At 38.4% G+C, this 21,590-nt stretch overlaps 1 protein-coding gene across 9 annotated transcripts in view; it reads left to right on the top strand.

Moving 5' to 3' along the window:
• The window catches only part of DENND1A (DENN domain containing 1A), a 600,479-nt gene that overhangs the window by 132,010 nt on the left and 446,879 nt on the right, over nt 1-21,590 (top strand). For all 9 annotated transcript variants that reach the window (XM_060200131.1, XM_060200132.1, XM_016185023.2 and 6 more), the window contains exon 3: nt 20,381-20,424. In XM_060200131.1, the coding sequence (XP_060056114.1) occupies nt 20,381-20,424 (44 nt within the window). The remainder of the gene's footprint in view (nt 1-20,380; nt 20,425-21,590) is intronic.

The following is a 21,590-nucleotide window of genomic DNA, read 5'->3' as shown; positions in this document are numbered from 1 at the left end:
TCCACACATAGAATGGCTGACATTTTAGAAGGTGGGTAATGTAAAATATAGGTGAGATTTGTGAGGGAACAAAGACTCTTTTAGGTACTGTACTGATAACTAGCTCAGAAAGTGGCTATATAGTTAAACTTTATAAATGTTGTCAGATTGTCTCTAAATGGTTGTAGTAATTTATTGTCCCTCCAGTAGTATGTGAGAATTTCTGTTGATCCATGTTGCCATGATCACTCTTAGTAATTCATTTATATTACATGAATTTACCATACTTTTTAAGCCTTTGTCTTATTGATGTTTAGGCTTTGTGTCTCCACTGTTGAGAACAGCATTGTGATGAACTTGTTTGTAGTAGTATGTGCAATTAACCAGATGCTCCACCACCTGGCTTCAATGAACTTGTTTGTAAAGATAACTTCTGTAGTAAGTTTCATGGGCAGTTCCCTAGAAGTAGAATTAGTGGATTTAGGGGCATGGATATTAAAAATTGTAATTGTGCTGCTGATAAATTGTGCTAACTTGCTTTCCACCCAACTATACTCAGTTGCCAAGTATATGAGAATGCTTATTTCCTTTGGGTCCTTCAACCTCCAGGTGTTTCCCATACTTTTAACCTTTGCTAATTTGACAAGAAAAAAGTGGCAGGAGCTAGGATTGTAAAACCTCAGCACCATTTTGCAGTATTCTTCTGACACCTTTCGGGGGGAGTTACGGGTTTAGTATCCCATCTCTGAAAAGTGCCTTTGAGGTTGGGGTGTGGGGGAGAGAAGGAGAGGGCATGTTGATTGCTTTAATAGGGTCTAGTTATGGCTTTAAGGAAAAGTAACAAAATTCAAATTTAAAAGTTGGCTACCTAGATTAACTTCAGACTGTTCTGGTTTGAGAGAGGGAATCCGATCCAGTTCTTTGGCAGACCTCTATCTTTGTTACCTCTTTTAATTAAGTATGGGAGTTCCTAATTATCTACTCAACCTTTTCAAAACTACCTTAACTGCTTTTATACCTTGGCAATTTTAGGAGTCTGTTTATTGCATCATACCAGAGAGAGACCATAGATCATATTTCTTAATGCCTTCTTAGTGTCTAGCAGTAGTGTGTAAAAATAATCTTGTAATGAATGAACCTACTATTCTATGAAACTTTTTTAGGGAAACTTTGGAAGGGAAATCTTGTCAGGGTGATCGGACAATCTCTGATTCCCAAGACTGCATTGAAGTCGGACCACTGCTGAGCAGTTGATGGCAAAGACAGGCTAGGAGGCCATCATTACTTTGTAATGATTCCTACTGACCTAACCAGTGAGCAGGACATCTCCCTGGGAAGCAAATGGGATCAGTAAATATAGCAGGGCTGACTGAGAAGTAGAAATAGAATTTTGGTGAACACATCAATTTTGTGTAATCAGAAGGTTATAGAGAGGTATTGAATTCAAGGGCCAGATAGTGGTGCATCTGGTTGAGTGCAAAGTTCAAGGACCTGGGTTTGAGCCCCCAGTCCCCACCTGCAGGGGGAAAGCTTTGTAAGTGGTGAAGCAGTGCTGCAGATATCTGTCTCTATCTCCCCCTTCCCTCTTGATTTCTAGCTGTCTCTATCCAGTAAATAAAGATAAAAAAGGTTTTTGTTTTTTTTAAAGTATTGAGTTTTTAGTTATTTCAGAACTTTTAAAAAATTGCCTTCTATATATGGACTTTGGAGGGAAAAGAGCACATATTAAGCATCTAATATAATAGTACAGAAAATATTAATGATAATAATGTTTATAATGGTTGTTTACCACATGCTAAGCACTACTTTAAATGTGTTACTTCATTTGTACTTCATAGCTGCCCAATAAATTAGATGCTTTCTTAATCTCCATTTTACAGATTAGCAAACTGAGTATATAAAGGTTAAATAACCATCACAAAATTAACTATTAATTAATAGAAGAATCATTATTAAAGTCCTTCCTTCCTTCCTTCCTTCCTTCCTTCCTTCCTTTCCCTCTCTCTTTCTTTGTTTTCCTTCCTTATCAATCAATCCCTCCCTCCCTTCCTTCCTTCCTTCCTTCCTTCCTTCCTTCCTTCTATCTGAAAATTTTGGCCCAGAACAGTAAAGACCTGGCAATGACGGGAAACAATTTTAAATCCACCTCTCAAGTCCTTAAGTTACATGTCACAGTATATGTCTGTCATAATGTGTGACACAGAATAGGCACTCCATAAGGATTTTTTTAAAACCAGAACACTGCTCCCTGTGGGTTATTTTGGTGATGGGGATTGAATTTGAGACCTCAGTGCCTCAGGCATGAAAGTCTATTGTATGAACAAACCACTGTGCTATCTCCCCAGTTCTTCATTAGGGCTTTTGAAAGTGACGTTTTAAAAAGTATCCCAATGCTAGTTACCTCTGGGAAATTTTATACACACATATAAGAAAACTTTTGGAAGACAATCTGCTGTGATTGACACCATACTTGAATGCCATGGTGCTATAATCTTTGAGTAAAGTATAGTAGTAAGGAGACATAAGTTCTGCAAGCTGCTTATTATATTTTGAGAAGAATTGTACTTGATCTAAAATAGTAGATAATTTATAATCGGGCATTAATAAATATGATGCTGGTTGAAATAGTTAATATTACAGTAGCTCAGAGGAGACCAGTCTGTGTGGGTCAGAATTGGAGTAGATTTCTGGAGGAAGTAGACGAAGACATTATAAACTGTGGTCCAGGAGGTGGCGCAGTGGATAAAGCATCAGACCTTTCAAGCATGAGGTCCTGAGTTCAATCCCCAGCTGCACATGCAGCAGCACATGCCTGGAGGAGATCCTATTTTTTTCATTAATAAATAAATAAAATCTTTTACAAAACATTATAAACTGTTGTGGATAATTTTAGACCATGAGGACTAGAGAGATGCTAAAAAAAAAAAAAGAGATGTGAAATTGTATGGTTTTGGTTCTAATGATCAGGCAAAAGTCTCTAGAGGGTACTAGTTATACACTATCTAGGTCTTGAAACATACTAAAAGTGCTATAGGTTCTCAAGAAATTAAATGTAGAATTATCAAATGATCTAGCAATTCTACTCTGGTCTCTTTTTCTCTCTGTCTCTACTATATCATTCACAATAACCAGATGACAGAACACTAATGTCTATACAGTTGAATGGAAATGCAAAGTTAGACATGTATATACAAATTTTATTACGTATCTATATACCACAGGTCGTTTAGGGTATAAGCTTCTATTATTCATACAGCAAGTAGGCATCAATGTCTTATTTCCTGGAAGAGAGAGGTGAAATTTTAATTTAAGAAAGTCTTCTGGCTGACAGGTTACCTTGCTGGGCTTCAACATTATCAATACTATTTAATTTGGTTTTAGCCTTGGGGTTCTCAGTGAAGATGGTACTCAGAAACATATATTTTTTTTATTAGTGATTTAATAATGATCGACAGTATGTAGGCTAAGAGGGAAACAATTCCCATCACCAGAGTTCTATGTTCCATCCTCTCCATTGGAAGGCTCCCTACTCTTTATACCTCTGGGAGTATGGACCAAAGATCTTTGTGGTTGTGGAAGGTGGGAAGGGGAGTCTGGCTTCTGTAATTGCTTCTCTGCTGGACATGGGTATTGGACCGGATATGACAGGTTGATCCATACCGCCAGCCTGTTTTCTATCTTTCCCTAGTGGTGTAGGACTCTGGGGAAGCGGGGTTCCAGGATACATTGGTGAGGTCATCTGCCCAGAGAAGTCAGATTGGTGTCATGGTAGCACCTGCAAGTTGGTGGCTACGAAGCATTAAGATATAAAGTAGAACAAACTGTTTAATAATCAGGAATCTAAAGATAAGAGCATAGCAGATTTGCTTTGGGGTCTTCATGTTGGAAGAAGCTTGGAAGTCTATTTTAGGTATATTCCAAGGGGCCCATGACTTTAGTGGTTTTTGCCTGAGCCGGACAGCTAACATGTAGGTGGGATAAAAGTATTGTTGGGGGTTGAGTGGGGTGGGCAGTAGCACAGAGGGTTAAGTGCACATGGCGTGAAGTGCAAGAAACAGTGTAAGGATCCTGGTTCAAGCCACTGGCTCCCAATTTGCAGGGGGCTTGCCTCACAAGCAGTGAAGCAGGTCTGCAGGTGTCTCTTTCTCCCCCCCCCCCCCCCGTCCTCTGTCTTCTCCTCCTCTCTTGATTTCTCCCTGTTCTGTCCAACAACAACATTAATAACAGCAACAACAGTAATAACCACAACAATGATAAAACAACAAGGCAACAAAAGGGAAAATAAATATTTTTAAAGAAAAAAAGTATTGTCTGGGAAGATGTTGTCAGAGTTGGGACAGGACTTGAAAGCTGGATAAGGGAATCGAGAATCTCCCAAATATTGAAAAAGTATGTAAATACTCATACCTATTCCTGTTTAGCACAGGAGCCTGTGTGACCTCTGCATCTCTGTCAGTCTGAGCTCGCATTCATATGGTCATAGCTAGGAACATTCTAGGATGCACTCATTTCAGGACCAGTCTTCCTTGAGCTATTTGTTGGACCCTATTTTAAGTGTTGTTGTTGCTGTTGTTGTTGCTGTCCCCTTTCTGAGAGGGTTATCACTGCAGCTTGGTGCCAGTACTATGAATCCATTACTCCTGGCAGCCTTTTTTTTTTTCTATTTTAATTTTTTAATTAGATACAATAGAGAAGGGAGGGATAGACAAAGAGGAAGAGTGCAAGATTGATACTTGCAGATCTGCTTCATAGCTTGTGAAGCATGCCCCCTGCAGGTATGTGGTGGGGACTTGAACCCGGCTCTTAGCACATTCTAATGTGTGCACTCAGCTGGGTGTGACACCACCCGGCCCTCCTCCCATTATAAGTTTCTAATATGAATTCATCTTTGAAGGATTGTATTTGAGTAGAATTGGGTGCTAGTTCCTTTGGAATCATTTTATTTATATGCCTCCCATTATAAGTTTTTAATAAGAATTCATCTTTGAAGGATTGTATTTATGAGTAGAATTGAGTGCTAGTTCCTTTGGAATCATTTTATTTATATCCTGAACTTGGCAAAGGAGTTTAAATAGAGAAATTGGAAAGCTCTCATTCATAATCTGCTAAGGCTTGTTTCATGTCAACATGTTTTAGTTATTTGTCCAGATGTATTCTTATTGTTGAGTCACAATAATGACTGGAAGACAAATCAACAGGAGGACTTAAATAAATAAAACCAAAAAAGAAAGCCAGTGTTGGATTATTGAGAGTCTGCTACTGAGAGTCAAGCTGAATCTCTGTTTTGTTACTTAGGTCTGTGAATTTGGGCTTAGTGAGCCTCATTCTTATTATTGGTAAACTAGAAATGCCTCTTCTTTCCTGGACTAATTGTTATGATTAAAAAATAAAATAACTTGTCTATGACAATGACTAATATACTTTGGTATTAAGTTTTAGCTAGTAGTATAATTTTTTTCTGCAAATATGTTTAATAGGCTCTTTCTGAAATATAGAACACCAACTTGGAAGGCAAAGGAATTAGCAGAAGGGTCCTTCAACTTATACAAAGATTCACCTCAGGGTTTCTGTAAATCTGGGGGAGTCTCTAGTGCATTTGATGTTTACAGATCATTAGTAAACAGATGCTGGGAGGCAAATAAACCACGACTTTAAGGATTTGGGAACCACTGTCATTGAAGAGAAAATCAGTTTCTGATAAGGCTATACCATTTCAAAATAATTGCAGGAGATAGAAAATTGTTAATTAGATTTATAAAAGCTTATTCAGGAAGACATGTATTTCCATTGGATATACACCTATATCTATAGAAATTTAAACGTAATGCTTTTTCTCCACTAGAATTAAAATGTATTTTATTCTATTCCAATTTTATAAAAATATAATATTAATCTGTTTATTTGCCAGTTTGTCTTTAGAAAGCTTGAAGCATTCAATTAAATGCTATGAAACTGACTTTTTAATCATTTGGAGAGACGGGGTTTTAATGAATTTATTTTATTTTTTCTATTATCTCCCAAACTATTTGTTGGGTATTTATTTTGTAACAGACAGGATTGAGTAAAGCATGTAACTCACTTCAAAAAATACTTACTGTCCCCCAGACTTTTTCAAAGGGAGCATGTGCTAAGTCTGTTCTAACTCTGGATTGTGCACGTGGCTCTGCCACTTCTCCCTTGAAGCTTTTGCTATCTTGTCCAGGACTAGACTTGATGTCTTCTTTAATTCCTAGCATATTACCAGATTCTATGGTCATGACTAGGCAATTAGATAATTTTCCATTAGTTAAACTATAAACGAGGTAATAGGTAATTCTCCAAGGGTTAGTCTGTGATTTGCTCTCCAGCTAGGCCAGTCACACACACACACACACACACACACACACACACACACACACACACACATATATATATATATATATATATATATATATATATATATGCCATGAATAAAAGCTAATTGTATCATTTTGGACAAATGATAACCTAAGGCTTTCTTTAACTATGATAAAATCTGTCATGTTCTAATATATTATTTTGTCATAATATAAAAATGGAAGTTTAATGTGAAATGCCTTTTGTATCTGGCACATAGTGGGTATTCAATCAGTAGTCATTGTATTTGAGTAAATAATTAAGTTATCTCTTTCCACCAAATTTGACGGATGTGATATATCTATTTAATGAAGAATTTGTGCAGTGATGTCACATTTGTAATACATAAAGGGCACAGCTGTCATTTAGGTTAATTATTCACATTGAAATAAGAATGCAGCACTTATGATACTCATTTCAAAAAGTAGAATAAAAAGAATTCAGATTTCAGGAAATTAAATGGAAGCTGTTGAACAAAAGAAACTGTATCAACACTCATCTGTTAATTTATAGATTTTTGGAACTAGTTTCCAACTTTGAACTGATTATAAAAGCTCTAAACATTTAAGTTTAAATAGTAATTACTTAAAACTAGGCTATTCAGTAGGGAAGAGGATTCATAAGCATATTGTTTTAATATTTCCCCCCTACACAATACAGCTTCTTTATGACCCTCTTTTTTACTTTAAACTTTGGAATTTGATTTTTTTGAGTTTGACATAAAGTTTGAGGATCATATTTGTGTTCTTTTTGTAGATGAAATTAGTAATAGAAAATATCTCAGATTACTCCTAAATGTGTACTTGATGATCAAAAACTATCAGCATTCTATTTTTAAATATTTATTTATTACCTTTTGTTGCCCTTAATATTTTTATTGTTTTTGTAATTATTGTTGTTATTGATGTCATTGTTGTTGGATAGGACAGAGAAATGGAGAGAGGAGGGTGAGAGAAAGACACCTACGGACCTGCCCCACCACTTGTGACTCCCCTGCAGGTGGGGAGCTGGGAGCTCCAACCAGGATCCTTATGCTAATCTTTGGCGTTTTGCGCCACCTGCGCTTAACCCGCTACACTACCACCTGACTCCCTCGGCATTCTTTAGAAAGATGAAACTCCTACGTTTACTGCTAAATGTCAATGGATTCATTATTTGTGTAACTGCTGATGCATTTAGGACTTGTTGGTGACTCTACTATCAGTACATTTACAACTTCAACAACATAAAACAGTAGATCAATGTCTGCTATTTATGCATAAATATTCACATTGGAATAGGGTATGTCTAAAAGGCAGAATGTTAGGTTTAGAAGGGGTCTGAATACGAATGCTTTCATTGTTTGCCATACTGAGGTGGGCTGTACTCTCCTCTTAATACTGTTTGGGCTTTTATTTATAGGTGTAGATAGTGGACTATTTCCTGTGTTATCAGCTGGCTGCTGTGAAGTAGTATTTGGATATATTTTAAATGTCAATGTTAAGGGGAAGGGAACACTGTTTAACATTGGTAAAGACTCAAAAAGTGTTTGTTTCATAGTCTTCATGTTTGAGAGTGAAAAAGTTAATACTTGGGATAGATTTTTTAAAAAGAGAAATGTCATGTATACATGGAAACAATATTCATCTGAAGTATTTTGAATTTTTTTTAAATTAGTGAATTATATAAGTAAGATCTTTAAAAATCAAAGACAACAAAGTCACTGTTTTACTGTCAAGGAAAATAGTATTTTTAAACATTTGAAACATTCCCTTGAAATACACTGTCTTATTAAGTAAAGTTTCACTATCAAAAGGGAATAGTTTTCTAGAATAATTTTATTTAAAATGTTATTCAAGTATTAAAATGTTATTCAATGGGAGTTGGGTGGTAACGCAGTGGGTTAAGCACATGTGGTGCGGAGCTCAAGGGACTGGCGTAAGGATCGCAGTTCAAGCCCCACTCCCCACCTGCAGAGGAGTTGCTTCACAGTTGATGAAGCTGGTCTGCAGGTGTCTGTCTTTCTTTCCCCCTCTCTGTCTTCCCCTCCTCTCTTCATGTCTCTCTGTCCTATCCAACAACGATGACATCAACAGCAGTAACTACAACAATAAAAAAACAAGGGCAACAAAAGGGAAAATAAATAAATAAAAATATTAAAAAATGTTATTCAAGTGTCTTATAAAGTAAAGGAAACTTTTTATGCTTATAAAATATAGATTTTATATTTCGTACTCTTGAAGTTCTTCGTATAGTACAGTAGTACAGTTTGCAGTCATACTATCAGGATATTTAATAATTACACATTATACACAAAAGTTAACTTTTCTTCCTGAAGATTAGAAGAAAGTTTGTGTTTTGGGGAAGATTGAGTTTGTCCTCAAAAATGTAGAAGTTCTTATATTTTCTGAGAGTCTACATTTTAGTGTTTAAAATAGGAAAATGTCATTAGGGAAAGAGTAGTGTAATAGACTGGTACCCACTTGTAGTGTATTTATCTCTCATCTGGAAAATTAAGTTTGATTATAGCTTGGGCTAACATTTTTGGTTGTGAGGAATGGGTGAGTGTATTATCTTAAATGCCATGAAATTGAACCATGATATTACATCATTTATTGCTAATATTAAAGTATCACTTTTAAAGGAAAAACTTTTTAAAAAATCATTGTAAGCTTTTAATGTTTAATATTCTGTCTCTTATTGTCAAAAATACCAGAGATACTGACTGGGTACATTTAGTAGTAAACTGTAATATTTTTTGCCTTGATACCCAGCATGTTAAAAGTGAAAGCATTGTGGATTCATCCTTTAATAGGTACATTTATAGTTTTTCTAGAATTTCTTAAAAGTGTTTTGGTCACAAGAGGGTGCAACATTTGGTTAATATGCAATTGTTATACCTTCCATAGAAAATGAATTCAATGTATTTTTCAGTAATCAATTAAAAAAAGTTACACGCCCTGACTCTTGAAATAGAGTCATTGATATGAAAGGGAAAGTCAGGAAATTATTTGGTAGGGGCTGGTACGTATGTGTGTGTATACACACTAGCTACTGATCTAAAATGAGCCTTCATACACAGCCACAATACTTTTTTGAATATTTTGCGTTTCTGTTGTAAAAGATCTGTCTACCACGTATTCTAGGAACTTTAAGCCCAAGGCAAAACTCAAGGTTTTGGAGCCTGTGTAAAATAATTTATAGCACCTTTCCAGTAAGTCTTGCCCAAACTCTTATTCTATTAATTAAACATCCTGTGGCAATCTGGTATATCTTAAAAGTATGTTACAGTAGAGGACTTGAAAACATGAACTGTTGAGATTGAAGAAAATAAGCTTTCCTTCCTTCCTCCTCCTCCTCCTTTTCCTCCTCTCTCTCTCTCTCTCTCATAAGGCATTTGTTCTTAGATTACTATTTTTGAAATGAAGACAGCTTTTTAGCTCAGTCACATTTTGTGCTTGAGAGAGATTGTGCCGTTGGGAATCCCATACTGCAGGAAGTTTGTTTTAAATGGAAACACTTCTTGTGGCTTCCAGTGGAAGAAATATATATGTCTGTGTGGGAACAACTCTTGTATGACCACAGTGTTGGGAAAAGGCAATGACATGATGCTCACATGGTATGAAGTCTTGTTCCAGAGCTAACAGCCTCTTTTAAACATGATTAAGAGAGATATGGATTCTTACAGACTGTCCATCTTGTTGACAGGTCATTTAAAGATATTCTTTGTTTAGAAATATTTTCTTGGGAAATAATTGTTAAATTTTTAAAGAACTTAAGATTTTCAGATTTCTTAAAATTACTTGGGAAAATTGTTGAGAGAGAAGGATAAGTAGAGTATACTCTATTTTGTTGGTAATTTTTTATCAGAGGGTCAATTCTTAGAGCAAAGCTTGACATATGCCAGTAACTCTATTCTTTCTACCAATTGTGTTTTTTTCTTTCCTCTGCTACTCTTATCTGCAAGTTTTTTGTGTTGAAAGTTAATTGCTTGATGACACCTCACGTGATGGTGAAGGTATAAATGTGAGAAGGTGTTTTAGAACATTAACAATTAATAGCATTCATTGTGTGGTGGGTAAAGAAATAGATATATAAATACTAGACTGATGCACAGTTTTCCAGTATATGTTATTTTCCATATAAAGATATAGAACATTTCATAAAATGTTCCCAGACCATTTAAAACTCAAAGAAATGCAGCTGATGCAATGAAATACATAGAGTACTTGTAAAAGCATACAGACATGCAAGTGGATTGCTGCCAGACAGAAAATTTAAAGGCGGTTTGCTTAACTGCAGGGTGCTAGGTTTTGTACATGTGCCATGGTGAAACTGTTAGTAAGGCGGGTGTTGTCTCACCCGAGAAAAGCAGATTGTATTTAGACCCTTTAAACTCAGATGTTTCCAATATCGATATTTTGGTGACATTATGGCTCAGTGATTAACTCAATATAAAAAAGTTACCAACCTACTCTCCAAAAGACATTTAAAAAATTTGAACAAATCATTGTATTTTTTGTGTGTGTGTTTGCGTTAATTTCCATAAAATGTCTTCATATTTTAACTGAGTCTATCTTTGAGATAAGTGAAAGGAACTTTATAGATGAGATTTCAATAGGCATATTTTAAAAATGGTGGAGAGCAGTCTGGAGAACTCTCAGAAGGCTAGAAGTGGACCTACCCTATGACCCTGCAATTCCACTCCTGGGGATATATCCTAAGGAACCCAACACACCCATCCAAAAAGATTTGTGTATACCTATGTTCATAGCAGCACAATTTATAGTAACCAAAACCTGGAAGCAACCCAGGTGTACAACAACAGATGGGTGGCTGAGTAAGTGGTGCTCTATATACACAATGGAATACTTCTCAACTATTAAAAATGATGAATTCACCTTCTTAACCCCATTTTGGATGGAGCTTGAAGATACCATGTTAAGTGAGATAAGTCAGAAGCAAAAGGATGCATATGAGATGATCTCACTCATAGACAGAAGTTGAAAAAAACAAGATCAGAAGGGAAAACACTAAGCAGAACTAGGACTTACTTGAAGTTGGTGTATTGCGCCAAAGTGAAAGACTCTGGGTGGGAGTGTGGGGGAGGGTTCAGGTCCTGGAACATGATGGCAGAGGAGGACCTAGTGGGGGCTGTATTGATGTGTGGAAATGTTATACATGTACAGACTACTGTATTTACTGTTGACTGTAAACCATTAATCCCCCCAATAAAGAAATTAAAAAATATATATTTTGTAGAGAGCAGTAGGAACACAATAAGTAGGGGCCAGGTGGTGGTGCATCTGGTTGAGTGCATATGTTATAATGTGCAAGGACTTAGGTTCGAGCCCCTGGTCTCTACCTGCAGGGGAAATTTCTGAGTGGTGAAGAAGGGCTTGCAAGTCTCTCTTCTCTTTCCCTCTCTACCTCCCCTTACCCTTTGAATCCTGCCTATCTCTATCCAATAAATAAAGATTTTAAAAAATGTATGCTTTAAGGTGCTATTTTAAAATAAAAAACACAGTAAGTTTGCTTTTGTAAACTCCAAGGCCTTAAAGTCCCCCGCCCCACTGGTCACTGGTGGAGAAGGTCAGAGCAGCCCCCTGGAAGTCCTGGGGTAGCTCCGCGTGCCAAGGGCAAAGTGCTCAGAGACAGGCAGTCAGCTCTGGGAGAACCTCAGTGGGACAACTCGTTCATTGAAAGAGAAAGCAAGTACGCATACCCATTACCCAGGGAGAAGGTCTAGGTCATCATTAACCCAAACACAAAGCAACATAATGCATAGTCTTGACCTGCAAACTGATCACAAGTAGAAAGTTACCATGCAAGGTTTGATCACAAGCTTCACAATGCCTATTTCCCTGGGGGTAAATTACAGGCACCTGGGGGGGGGGGCGGGGGGGGGGGGCTGTTGAGTAACAGGAGTTTGCTGTGGTTTTTCAAGTTTGGCCAAACACAATGTACAGTAATTCATGGCCTTTGCTTTAAGGGGAGAGGAGGGGTGTGTGCAGGAAGGTAGCCCCCATTCCGGAGGAACCATCATTAATTCATGAAGTTGGTGGAACCTGCTCTTGTCTAGACATGGAGGGAGTCAACCCACTCGGACCTCATGGAAACAATGGCCTGGACTTTCTGGAAGAGTGGGCCCATCCTCCAACAGTAATGCTTATATTATATTGGAAGGCAATTCTGTTAAAATCTGGGAATCTTAACTCTAGAGTAATCTTAGAACAATTGAAGGAATTTAAATAGTGGTATTTATTTATTTATTTATTTATTCCCTTTTGTTGCCCTTGTTTTATTATTATTGATGTCCTTGTTGTTGGATAGGATAGAGAGAAATGGAGAGAGGAGGGGAAGACAGAGGGAGAGAGAAAGATAGACACCTGCAGACCTGCTTCACTACTTGTGAAGTGACTCCCCTGCAGGTGGGGACCCGGGAGCTCAAACTGGGATCTTTACGCTGGTCCTTGCGCTTAACCCGCTGCGCTACCTCCCGACTCCCAGTTTTTTTTTTTTTTGTTTTTTAAGTATACTTCCCCATTTCTTTGTCAGAAGTTATTTATGCAGTCATACAAAGGGACTGGAATTTTTCATCTTGCTTATTCTTTGAAAAATAAGAGGTAGCTTTGGAGATAAAGATTGGCTCCTTGAGGTCATCATGTCTTCTTGCATGTTGATGTGCTTTCTGCATGTTTCTTCCTTGTAATGGATTTTAAACTCTGCTGGCTGCCTTTTGTCTAAAGACCATAATATAAGAGGGGTACAGTTCCTCACAATTCCCACCTCTGGATCTCCATATCCCATTCCCATAACCCGATAGCTTTCCTATTCTTTAACCCTCTGGGAGTATGGACCCAAGGTCATTGTGGGTTGCAGAAGGTGGAATTGCTTCCCTGCTGAACATGGGCGTTGACAGGTTGATCCATACTCCTAGCCTGTCTTTCTTTTTCCCTAGTGGGGCTGCGATCTGGGGAGGTGGGGCTCCAGGAGACATTGGTGGGGCCATGTGCCCTGGGAAGTCTGGTTGGCATGGTAGTATCTGGAACCTGGTGGCTGAAAATTAGTTAAGATATAAAGCAGAGCAAGTTGTTGACTAATCATGAAGCAAAAGGCAAGAATATTGTGGATGAAGATTTGGGGTCTCCATTTTGGAAAAAGCTAGTAGGTCTATCCTAGGTATATTCCAAGGGGCCCATGACCTAACTAGTTTTTGCCTGCGCCTGACATCTAATATGTAGGTGACCTAAGCTATTGTCTGGGGGGATGATGTCACAGTTGGAAAAAGGACCAGAAAGCTGGATTAGGGAAGAGAGTAGCTCCCAAATATGGGAAAAGTATATAAATATTAACATTAAACCCCTTTGATATGATCTGGGGCCCATAGTCAGCACAGAAACCTATGTAACCTTTGAATCCCTGTAGGTCCAAGCTCACACTCTGTGGTCACGACTAGGAACCTTTAGGTTGCACTAATTTCAGGACCCATCATCCTCAGGTGATAGGCAGAGGAGATTTCAAAGAGCAAGTCATTATTAGAAATGTATTAACAATTTGAGCCCACTGTTAAAATTCAATCTGATTACTAATTTGAAGTCTTTAAAAAATTTTTTATTTATTTTCCATTTTGCTGCCCTTGTTGTCTTTTTTATTGTTGTAGTAATTATTGTTATTGATGTCGTCATTGTTAGATAGGACAGAGAGAAATGGAGAGAGTAGGGGAAGACAAAGGGGGAGAGAAAGACAGACACCTGCAGACTTGCTTCACCGCCTGTGAAGTGCGACTCCCCTGCAGGTGGGGAGCCGGGGGCTTGAACCGGGATCCTTACGCAGGTCCTTGTACTTTGCGCCACAGGCGCTTAACCCGCTGCAATACCGCCCGACCCCCTAATTTGAAGTCTTAAGGGCTTAGATTGAAGGAACATATACTCAAGAGCTATGAAAAACCTTTTTAAATTCAAGAGTAGACAATAATCTTTGGCTTTTGACATTCATCCCTTTACAGAGTAGTTACAAAAAAACAATCTTGGCTTCATTTCATTTTTGCGTGGGATCCTTGTTTGGGGTCCTTGCACTCAGTACTATGTGAGTTTAACCTTCATTTCATTTTTGTTTCGTGTGTTTCCCAATAAGTAAACTACTGGAAGATGATATCAAGATTTATTGGAATCATTTATTAAAATTTTTTTATTATCTTTATTTATTGGATACAGACAGGTAGAAATTGAAAGGGAAGGAGGAATATAGAGAGGGAGACACATGCAGCCCTGCTTCACCACTTGTGAAGCTTTCCCCTCCAGCTGGGGATGGGGGGGGCTTGAACCCAGGTCTTTGTGTGCTCAACCAGGTGTGCCACCACCTGGCCCCTTTGGAATAATTTCTTTATGACTTTTTTTTGGTTGAATAGTGTTGACTACATGACAATTAGAAGCACATGAAAAAGAAAACTTAGGTTACTATGTAATTTTTCAAACCTGTTTTACTATTTGCTTCAGTAATCTAGAGGTGATCCCATCCTGTCCTGACCCCTACCAACTGGAACCAGGATTTAAGTTCTAATAGTCCTCTATCTACTCCCACCCTCCCCCCTGACGTTTATATATGTTTTAGGAATTATAGTCCTGTCTTCTTTTTTTAATTTTTAAAAATATTTATTCCCTTTTGTTGCTCTTGTTTTATTGCTGTAGTTATTATTGTTGTTATTAATGTCATTGTTGTTGGATAGGACAGAGAGAAATAGAGAGAGATGGGGAAGACGGGGAGAGAAAGACACCTGCAGACCTGCTTCACTGCTTGTGATGCGACTCCCCTGCACGTGGGGAGGTAAGGGCTTGAACCGGGTTCCTTACACAGGTCCTTGCGCTTTGCGCCACCTGTGCTTAACCCACTTCGCTACCACCCTACTCCCAGCCCTATTCTCTTTTAGGTTTTCCCTCTCCCACACTTTGAGAGGGTTGTTAGACATCTAGGTTTCCTTTTGCCTCTTGCTTGTTAATTTTCCTTATAGACCAGTAGTGCTCTTAATGCTTCATGACTAGTGACCTCTGTGCCCCCAGTCTCAAAAGGGCCAAAGCCTTGTGTGATTTCAGCCCCTTAGGCCAGGGGAGGCAACAGCTATTTCATCTAGTCAGTTAGGGAAGCTCTGCATAACAGCAGTGGTAGAATTCTGCTGACTGTTGGTGCCTTCCAGTAGTTGAAGATGAGAGGAGAGAAGGAAACCAACCCTTGGTTTTCAAGTCACCCACAAAAATCAATAGCCAAAATGATGTACAAATAATCCAAACTTCTTCATATCACTCATTTTGGAAAGTTTTGCTTTAGGTGTGACCTTTTGAATATTCCTGCTTCTATTATTCATGGTATTGAAAAAAATAACATCCACTGACTTAAAAATATTTATTTCTAAAATTTAAGGATAGTTTATATAACCTTTAGTTTTCTCCTTTTTTGCCTTTTTGGCTCTACACTACAGAATAAGTCATTGTATTTTTGTGTTGTGATTTGGAGGATTTTTTTTTTTTTTTGCTGTAGACATTTGTGGAAACACAAAACCATAGGATTAGAGGGGTACAATTCCACAGAATTCCCACCACCAGAACTCCATATCCCATCCCCTCCCTTGATAGCTTTCCTATTCTTCAACCCTCTGGGAGTATGGACCCAAGGTCATTGTCGGTTGCAGAAGGTTGAAGGTCTGGCTTCTGTAATTGCTTCCCCGCTGAACATGGGTGTTGACAGGTCAATCCATACTCCCAGCCTGCCTCTCTCTTTCCCTTGTAGGTCTGGGTTCTGGAGAACCAGAGCTCCAGGACACATTGGTGTGGTCGTCTGTCCAGGGAAGTCTGGTTGACATCATGCTAGCATCTGGAACCTGATGGCTGGAAAGAGAGTTAACATATAAAGCCAAACAAATTGTTGAATAATTATGAACCTAAAGGCTGGGATAGTGCAGATGAAGATTTGTGGGGTTTCTGTTTTGTAGATAGCTAGTAGGCAGGCCTATTTGAGTTATAGTCTAAAGGGCCCAGGACTATACTAGTTTTTTTTCCCCTCTTCCCCCCAGCCTGAAATCTGATATGCAGGTAAATCCAAGTTATTGTCTGGGGAGATGATGTCATGGCTGGAAAAAGGACAGAAAGCTGGAAAGCTGGATCAGGGAAGAGACTAGCTCTTTCCCAAATATGGGAAAGGTGTATAACTATTGTTGAGTGTAAACCCCATCAATCTAATATGATCTGGGGCATATACTCAGCTTAGGAGCCTATGTGCCCTCTGCACCCCTGTAGATCTGACCTCACATTCTGTTAGGGTCATGAGTAGGAATGCTCCGAGCTGCCCCAATATCAGGACACATCTTCTGTTGTTTTTTATGTTGTTTTCGCCGGGCTGGCTTCACGGGCGGGTAACAGACGACCAGGGACGACTCATGGCTGGGTTGTACGCAGTCTCTCTTTATTCATGCAGGACGCAGCGCAATCTAAGCCGAGCTAAGCTAAACTAAAAACTACAAACAATCTTGTCCTTATATATACTAGCCCAGTAGGGTGGGAACAGGATGCGACACAGAGAGGGTGGAGAGAAAAGTGACTGGTGAAAATCAGGGTATGACAAGGAGAGGGGGCGGAGCAGGTGAGAATCTTCTTCGGGCGGAGCATAGAGTATGCTGTCCAGCCTCCCTTCAGAGGATGGAACATTCTGAACATTTGCTTTCAGGTATATATTTTGCCCCAATTTATGGATACATTTGAACATATACTCTATCTCATGGGACCTGGTCTATATCTAGGTTTTGGGACTTTGTTAGGAAGTGAATCACCTGGAATGGAATTAGAGAATCCTATGAGAAAGGAAAGGTTTCACCTGAGTAATGAGGCTGAAGGGTTGACATTCCACGCCTGACATCTCTCTCTGGACACAGTCTGAAGTGAAGCATGCTAAAGTGGTACCCTTAGCATTGATTAGGTTAGGATCAGCAGATGCAATATCATTTGTTATGAATTGAGAGAGGCATGCAGGAAAGTGAGTCCCACCCTAAAGGTTCCAGGACGGGGCAATATAGGCTCTATGGAGGAAGTGGGAGGTTCCTGCTGTCTTAGGGTTTAAGAAGGTAATAGATAGTTATTGCTATAATCACATTATTTGCCAACTGGGTTGACTTTGAAAATTCCTTTGTTAGGATTTGCTGTATCATACACAATATCTCCATAATTTATGTCCTTTGACATTATTTGTCTATAGCTGTACCAGTGGCTGCTTCTATTCTCCCTGGTCTAAGCTTTTAAGAGAGTCAACATATCAAAGACTCAGCCTGTGGTCTGTGCATTAAAAAGTTTGAGACATTCATTTTTTTTTTCTCCATGTTATTAGTACAAATTAATAGGAGTATACATAAACACCATTCCCACCACCAAAAGACTGTGTCCCATCTCCTCCACCCCCACAACCGCGCCCCCCCCCCCCCCCCCCCGCGCGCCCCATGAAACCAAACATCCTCCCTCACCCTCAACACAGAGATTTTTACTTTGGTCTCCTACTTCAAGCTCAGTCAAATCCTGCTTTGAGTTTCCCTTTCTGTTCTTTTTCAAATTCTGTTTATGAGTGGGATCATCCCATACTCATCTTTATCTTTCTCACTTACCTCACTTAACATAATTCCTTCTAGCTCCATCCAAGGTGGGTCAGAGAAAGTGGGTTCATTGTTCTTAATAGCTGCATAGTATTCCATTGTGTGGTATGTGTGTGTGTGTATATATATATATATATATATATACACACATACCACAGCTTTCTCAGCCACTCATCTGTTGTTGGGCACCTGGGTTGCTTCCAGGTTTTAGCTTTTACAAATTGTGCTGCCTAGAACATAGGTGTACACAGGTCTTTTTGGTTGGGTTTATGGAGTCCTTGGGGTATATCCCTAGGAGTGTTATTACTGGATCATATGGAAGGTCCATGTCTAGCCTTGTGAGAGTTCTCCATACTGCTTTCCAGTGAGGCTGCACCAATTTACATTCCCACCAGCAGTGCAGAAGGGTTTCTTTGTCCTCACAGCCTCTCCAGCCTTTGTTGCTGTTGTCCTTTTTGATGCATGCCATTCTCACAGGGGTGAGGCGATATCTCAATGTTGTTTTTATTTGCATTTCTCTGACAATCTGCGACCTGGAGCAACTTTTCATGTGTGTGTTAGCCTTTTGGATCTCTTCTGTAGTGCATATTCTGTTCATATCCTCTGCCCATTTTTGGGCATTACTTTTTTGTTGCTAAGTTTGCTGAGTTCTTTGTATATTTTGGTTATTGGTCTCTTGTCTGATTTATGGCATCTGAAGATCTTCTCCCATTCTGTGAGGGGTCTCCTTGTTTGTGTGATAGTTTCTTTGGCTGTGCAGAAGCTTTTCAATTTGATGCAGTCCAATTTGTTTCTGCTTTAGTCTTCCTTGCAATTGGGCTTGTATCAACAAAGATGTCCTTGAGGTTTAGGAGGAAAAGTGTTCCACCAATATTTTCCTCTAAGTATTTGATAGTTTCTGGTCTAAAATCCAGGTCCTTGATCCATTTGGAGTTGACTTTTGTTTCTGGTGAGATAAAGTCATTCAGTTTCATTCTTCTGAATGTTTCAACCCAGTTTTTCCAGCACTATTTATTGAAGAGAGCCTCCTTTCTCCATTTAATACTTTGGGCCCCCTTATCAAAGATTTGATGTCCATAGGTGTAGGTGTTGGATGACTTTGTTTTACATGGATTCATATTGGGTTGTTGAAAAGGTCATGAGACATTTTTGCATAGAAAAACATAGAAAAAGGAGTCAGGTGGTAGCGCAAGGACTGGCTTAAGGATCCCGGTTCAAGCCCCCGGCTCCCCACCTGCAGGGGAGTCACTTCACAGGCGGTGAAGCAGGTCTGCAGGTGTCTATCTTTCTCTCCTTCTCTCTCCATTTCTCTCTGTCCAATAACTACTATCCAATAACTACTACAACAATAAAAATAAAAAAGATTAAAAAAAAGAACTGTAAAAAAAAAGAAAAGAAAAACATAGAAAAATACATTGACTTTTTCCAATCTTTTATCCAATAGATATGAAAAGTGAATTTTATGTGTTGTGATCAGTGTGAAAGAGAATTTCAAATTTTGTGCTTTTCTGTAAGCCATTTGCATTGATACACGATTTATCCGGTAGGTATCATTATGATCATTTTCCTTAATGTGTCTCTGAGGAACGAAATCTTCCTTTTATGAGAAAAGATTGAATGTTTTCCTAATCGATAGCAAATGGAGTGCTAATAGCTTTTAATTAGTACACTTCTGTATTGACTTACAAACGATGGCATTGCATTATCTTGCAATTGTGATTACAGAATTAAGTGACCCCTTTAGTAATTCAGTTTTAAGCAGATGGTCATGAAGGTATTTTCACCTATGTATTTTTATAGTTTCTGAGCAAGTTCATTTGTTTGATAGAAAATAATTTGCCTTAGTTTATACTCATAGGCTGGAAGTATTGTTTGGTCCTATTTTAAAGAAAATCTCCTCTAGTTTTATGCATATTTTTAAAAGTTCATAAGTATTCAGGGAAGCATATTTTTTTAAAAATGAAGCATTGCATCTGATTCTTGAAAGGATGTTTCTCTCATCTTCCACTTATCTCCCTGCCCCATCTGAAGCTAATATTTAAGGTGGTTTATCAAGCCTATTTTCTTTAACTATGAAAAGGGGATTTCTGATTAGAGAAGAAAAGTCAAGAAGGTTTAAGACTCATTTTCTCTGGAGGCATATATTGAGGGCAATTTGCAACTGGCAAGATTTTTGCATTTGGTAATAGTCTAAAGTTAACAGTAACTTAATTTTTTTTTCTTTTTTATATTTCTGGAAGAGGGTAATGGGAGTGCCTTACCGAGTATTTCCTTGTGCTCATCAACATAGCAGCCTCAGCTGCCCCCCTTGGATCCCCTGCCAGGGCTGCTATCATCTTCTGATCAAATATTAATGTGTGATCCTCTGCTTGCTCACTAATCCAAAGCCAATTAATATTATCTGTCAATTATTTACAGATCCTGAGGTGCAGAGGCAATTCCCGGAGGACTACAGTGACCAGGTTCGGAATGCGTAATTAATTTTTTACATGACAAAATTTATTTCAGAGTTGTTCAACATATTATTACTGTTCTTTTTACTGAAAGAGATAAATGAATTTTAGAAGGGGAGAGAAACAGTAATTAGGAGCTCAAGACAAGAAGTAAAACACACTGAATTGGGATTGAAAATATTGGTATAGATTTTGGATGTTAACTAACTTCAGGGAGGAAAATGCATAGAGAAGAGAAGAATTTATCATAAGGTATACTTTGTATTTTTGAGGTATCCTGTAGTTCACTAGGAAATACTTTTTGAATGCCTATCTATGGACTTTTATGAAAACAGACCAACCAAACACTAGCTAGTATAAAAAAAGTGAGGAAATTTATAATATCTCCTGGTATTTAAACTAGGTTAAGAAACTATAATATGCGTTATGATAAGACTTGGAGGAAAAAGTAATACAGGAAGAAATAGTCTTTATTGTTCTTTTGATGCTATGTAGAGTTAAGATTGAAAAGTTGATTCTGCCATCTTGAATTTTCTGCATTCTGCAAGCATGCAATAGGGTAGAAGGAGCTATTTCTTCACAAATGCATGCTGGAGGTCTGATGTTAGGCCAAAGTTATATATTCCAGATCCATTGTGTCTGTCTTGAAAAATGTTAGAGATATTTTGTAACTTTGGGGGCACCTTACATTTTTAGTTTAAATATGCAACTTGCCAGGCATTTAAAAATCCTGAATAAGACAACTTCATTAAATAAATATTTAACATGCAGAACATTGCATACAGTAAACATATTACTGAAGTCTATCCACTTCAGGAGAGAAGAAGAGAAGGAAGCATCTCAGCACTGTACCACTGCTCATGGAGCTTCCTTTTTGTATGGTGCTACCACGTGGTAGCTGAGGGATCAAATCTAGGTCCTCACACTTGGTAAATAAAGTGTGCACTCTACTAGTAAGTTATATTCTAGCCCTACCTTTAGACTTTAAAATGAGGCTTAAAAAATACTAATCTTTTCACTCTGTCCCTTTAAGTCATTTCCATTAGGAGAATAATAACTTGCTTTTTGTCGTGAGAAACCATGCAACCCAGAGGACTTTGAGGGCCAGGCCGTGGCACAGCTGGTTCAGTGTATAGATTATAATGCCACAAGGATCCTAATCCAAGCCCACTAGA

Source organism: Erinaceus europaeus, chromosome 10 (genome assembly GCF_950295315.1).
Source record: "Erinaceus europaeus chromosome 10, mEriEur2.1, whole genome shotgun sequence".
Taxonomy (NCBI): domain Eukaryota; kingdom Metazoa; phylum Chordata; class Mammalia; order Eulipotyphla; family Erinaceidae; genus Erinaceus; species Erinaceus europaeus.
The sequence above is the reverse complement of the archived record's forward strand: the minus strand, read 5'-3'. Positions and strand labels throughout refer to the sequence as shown.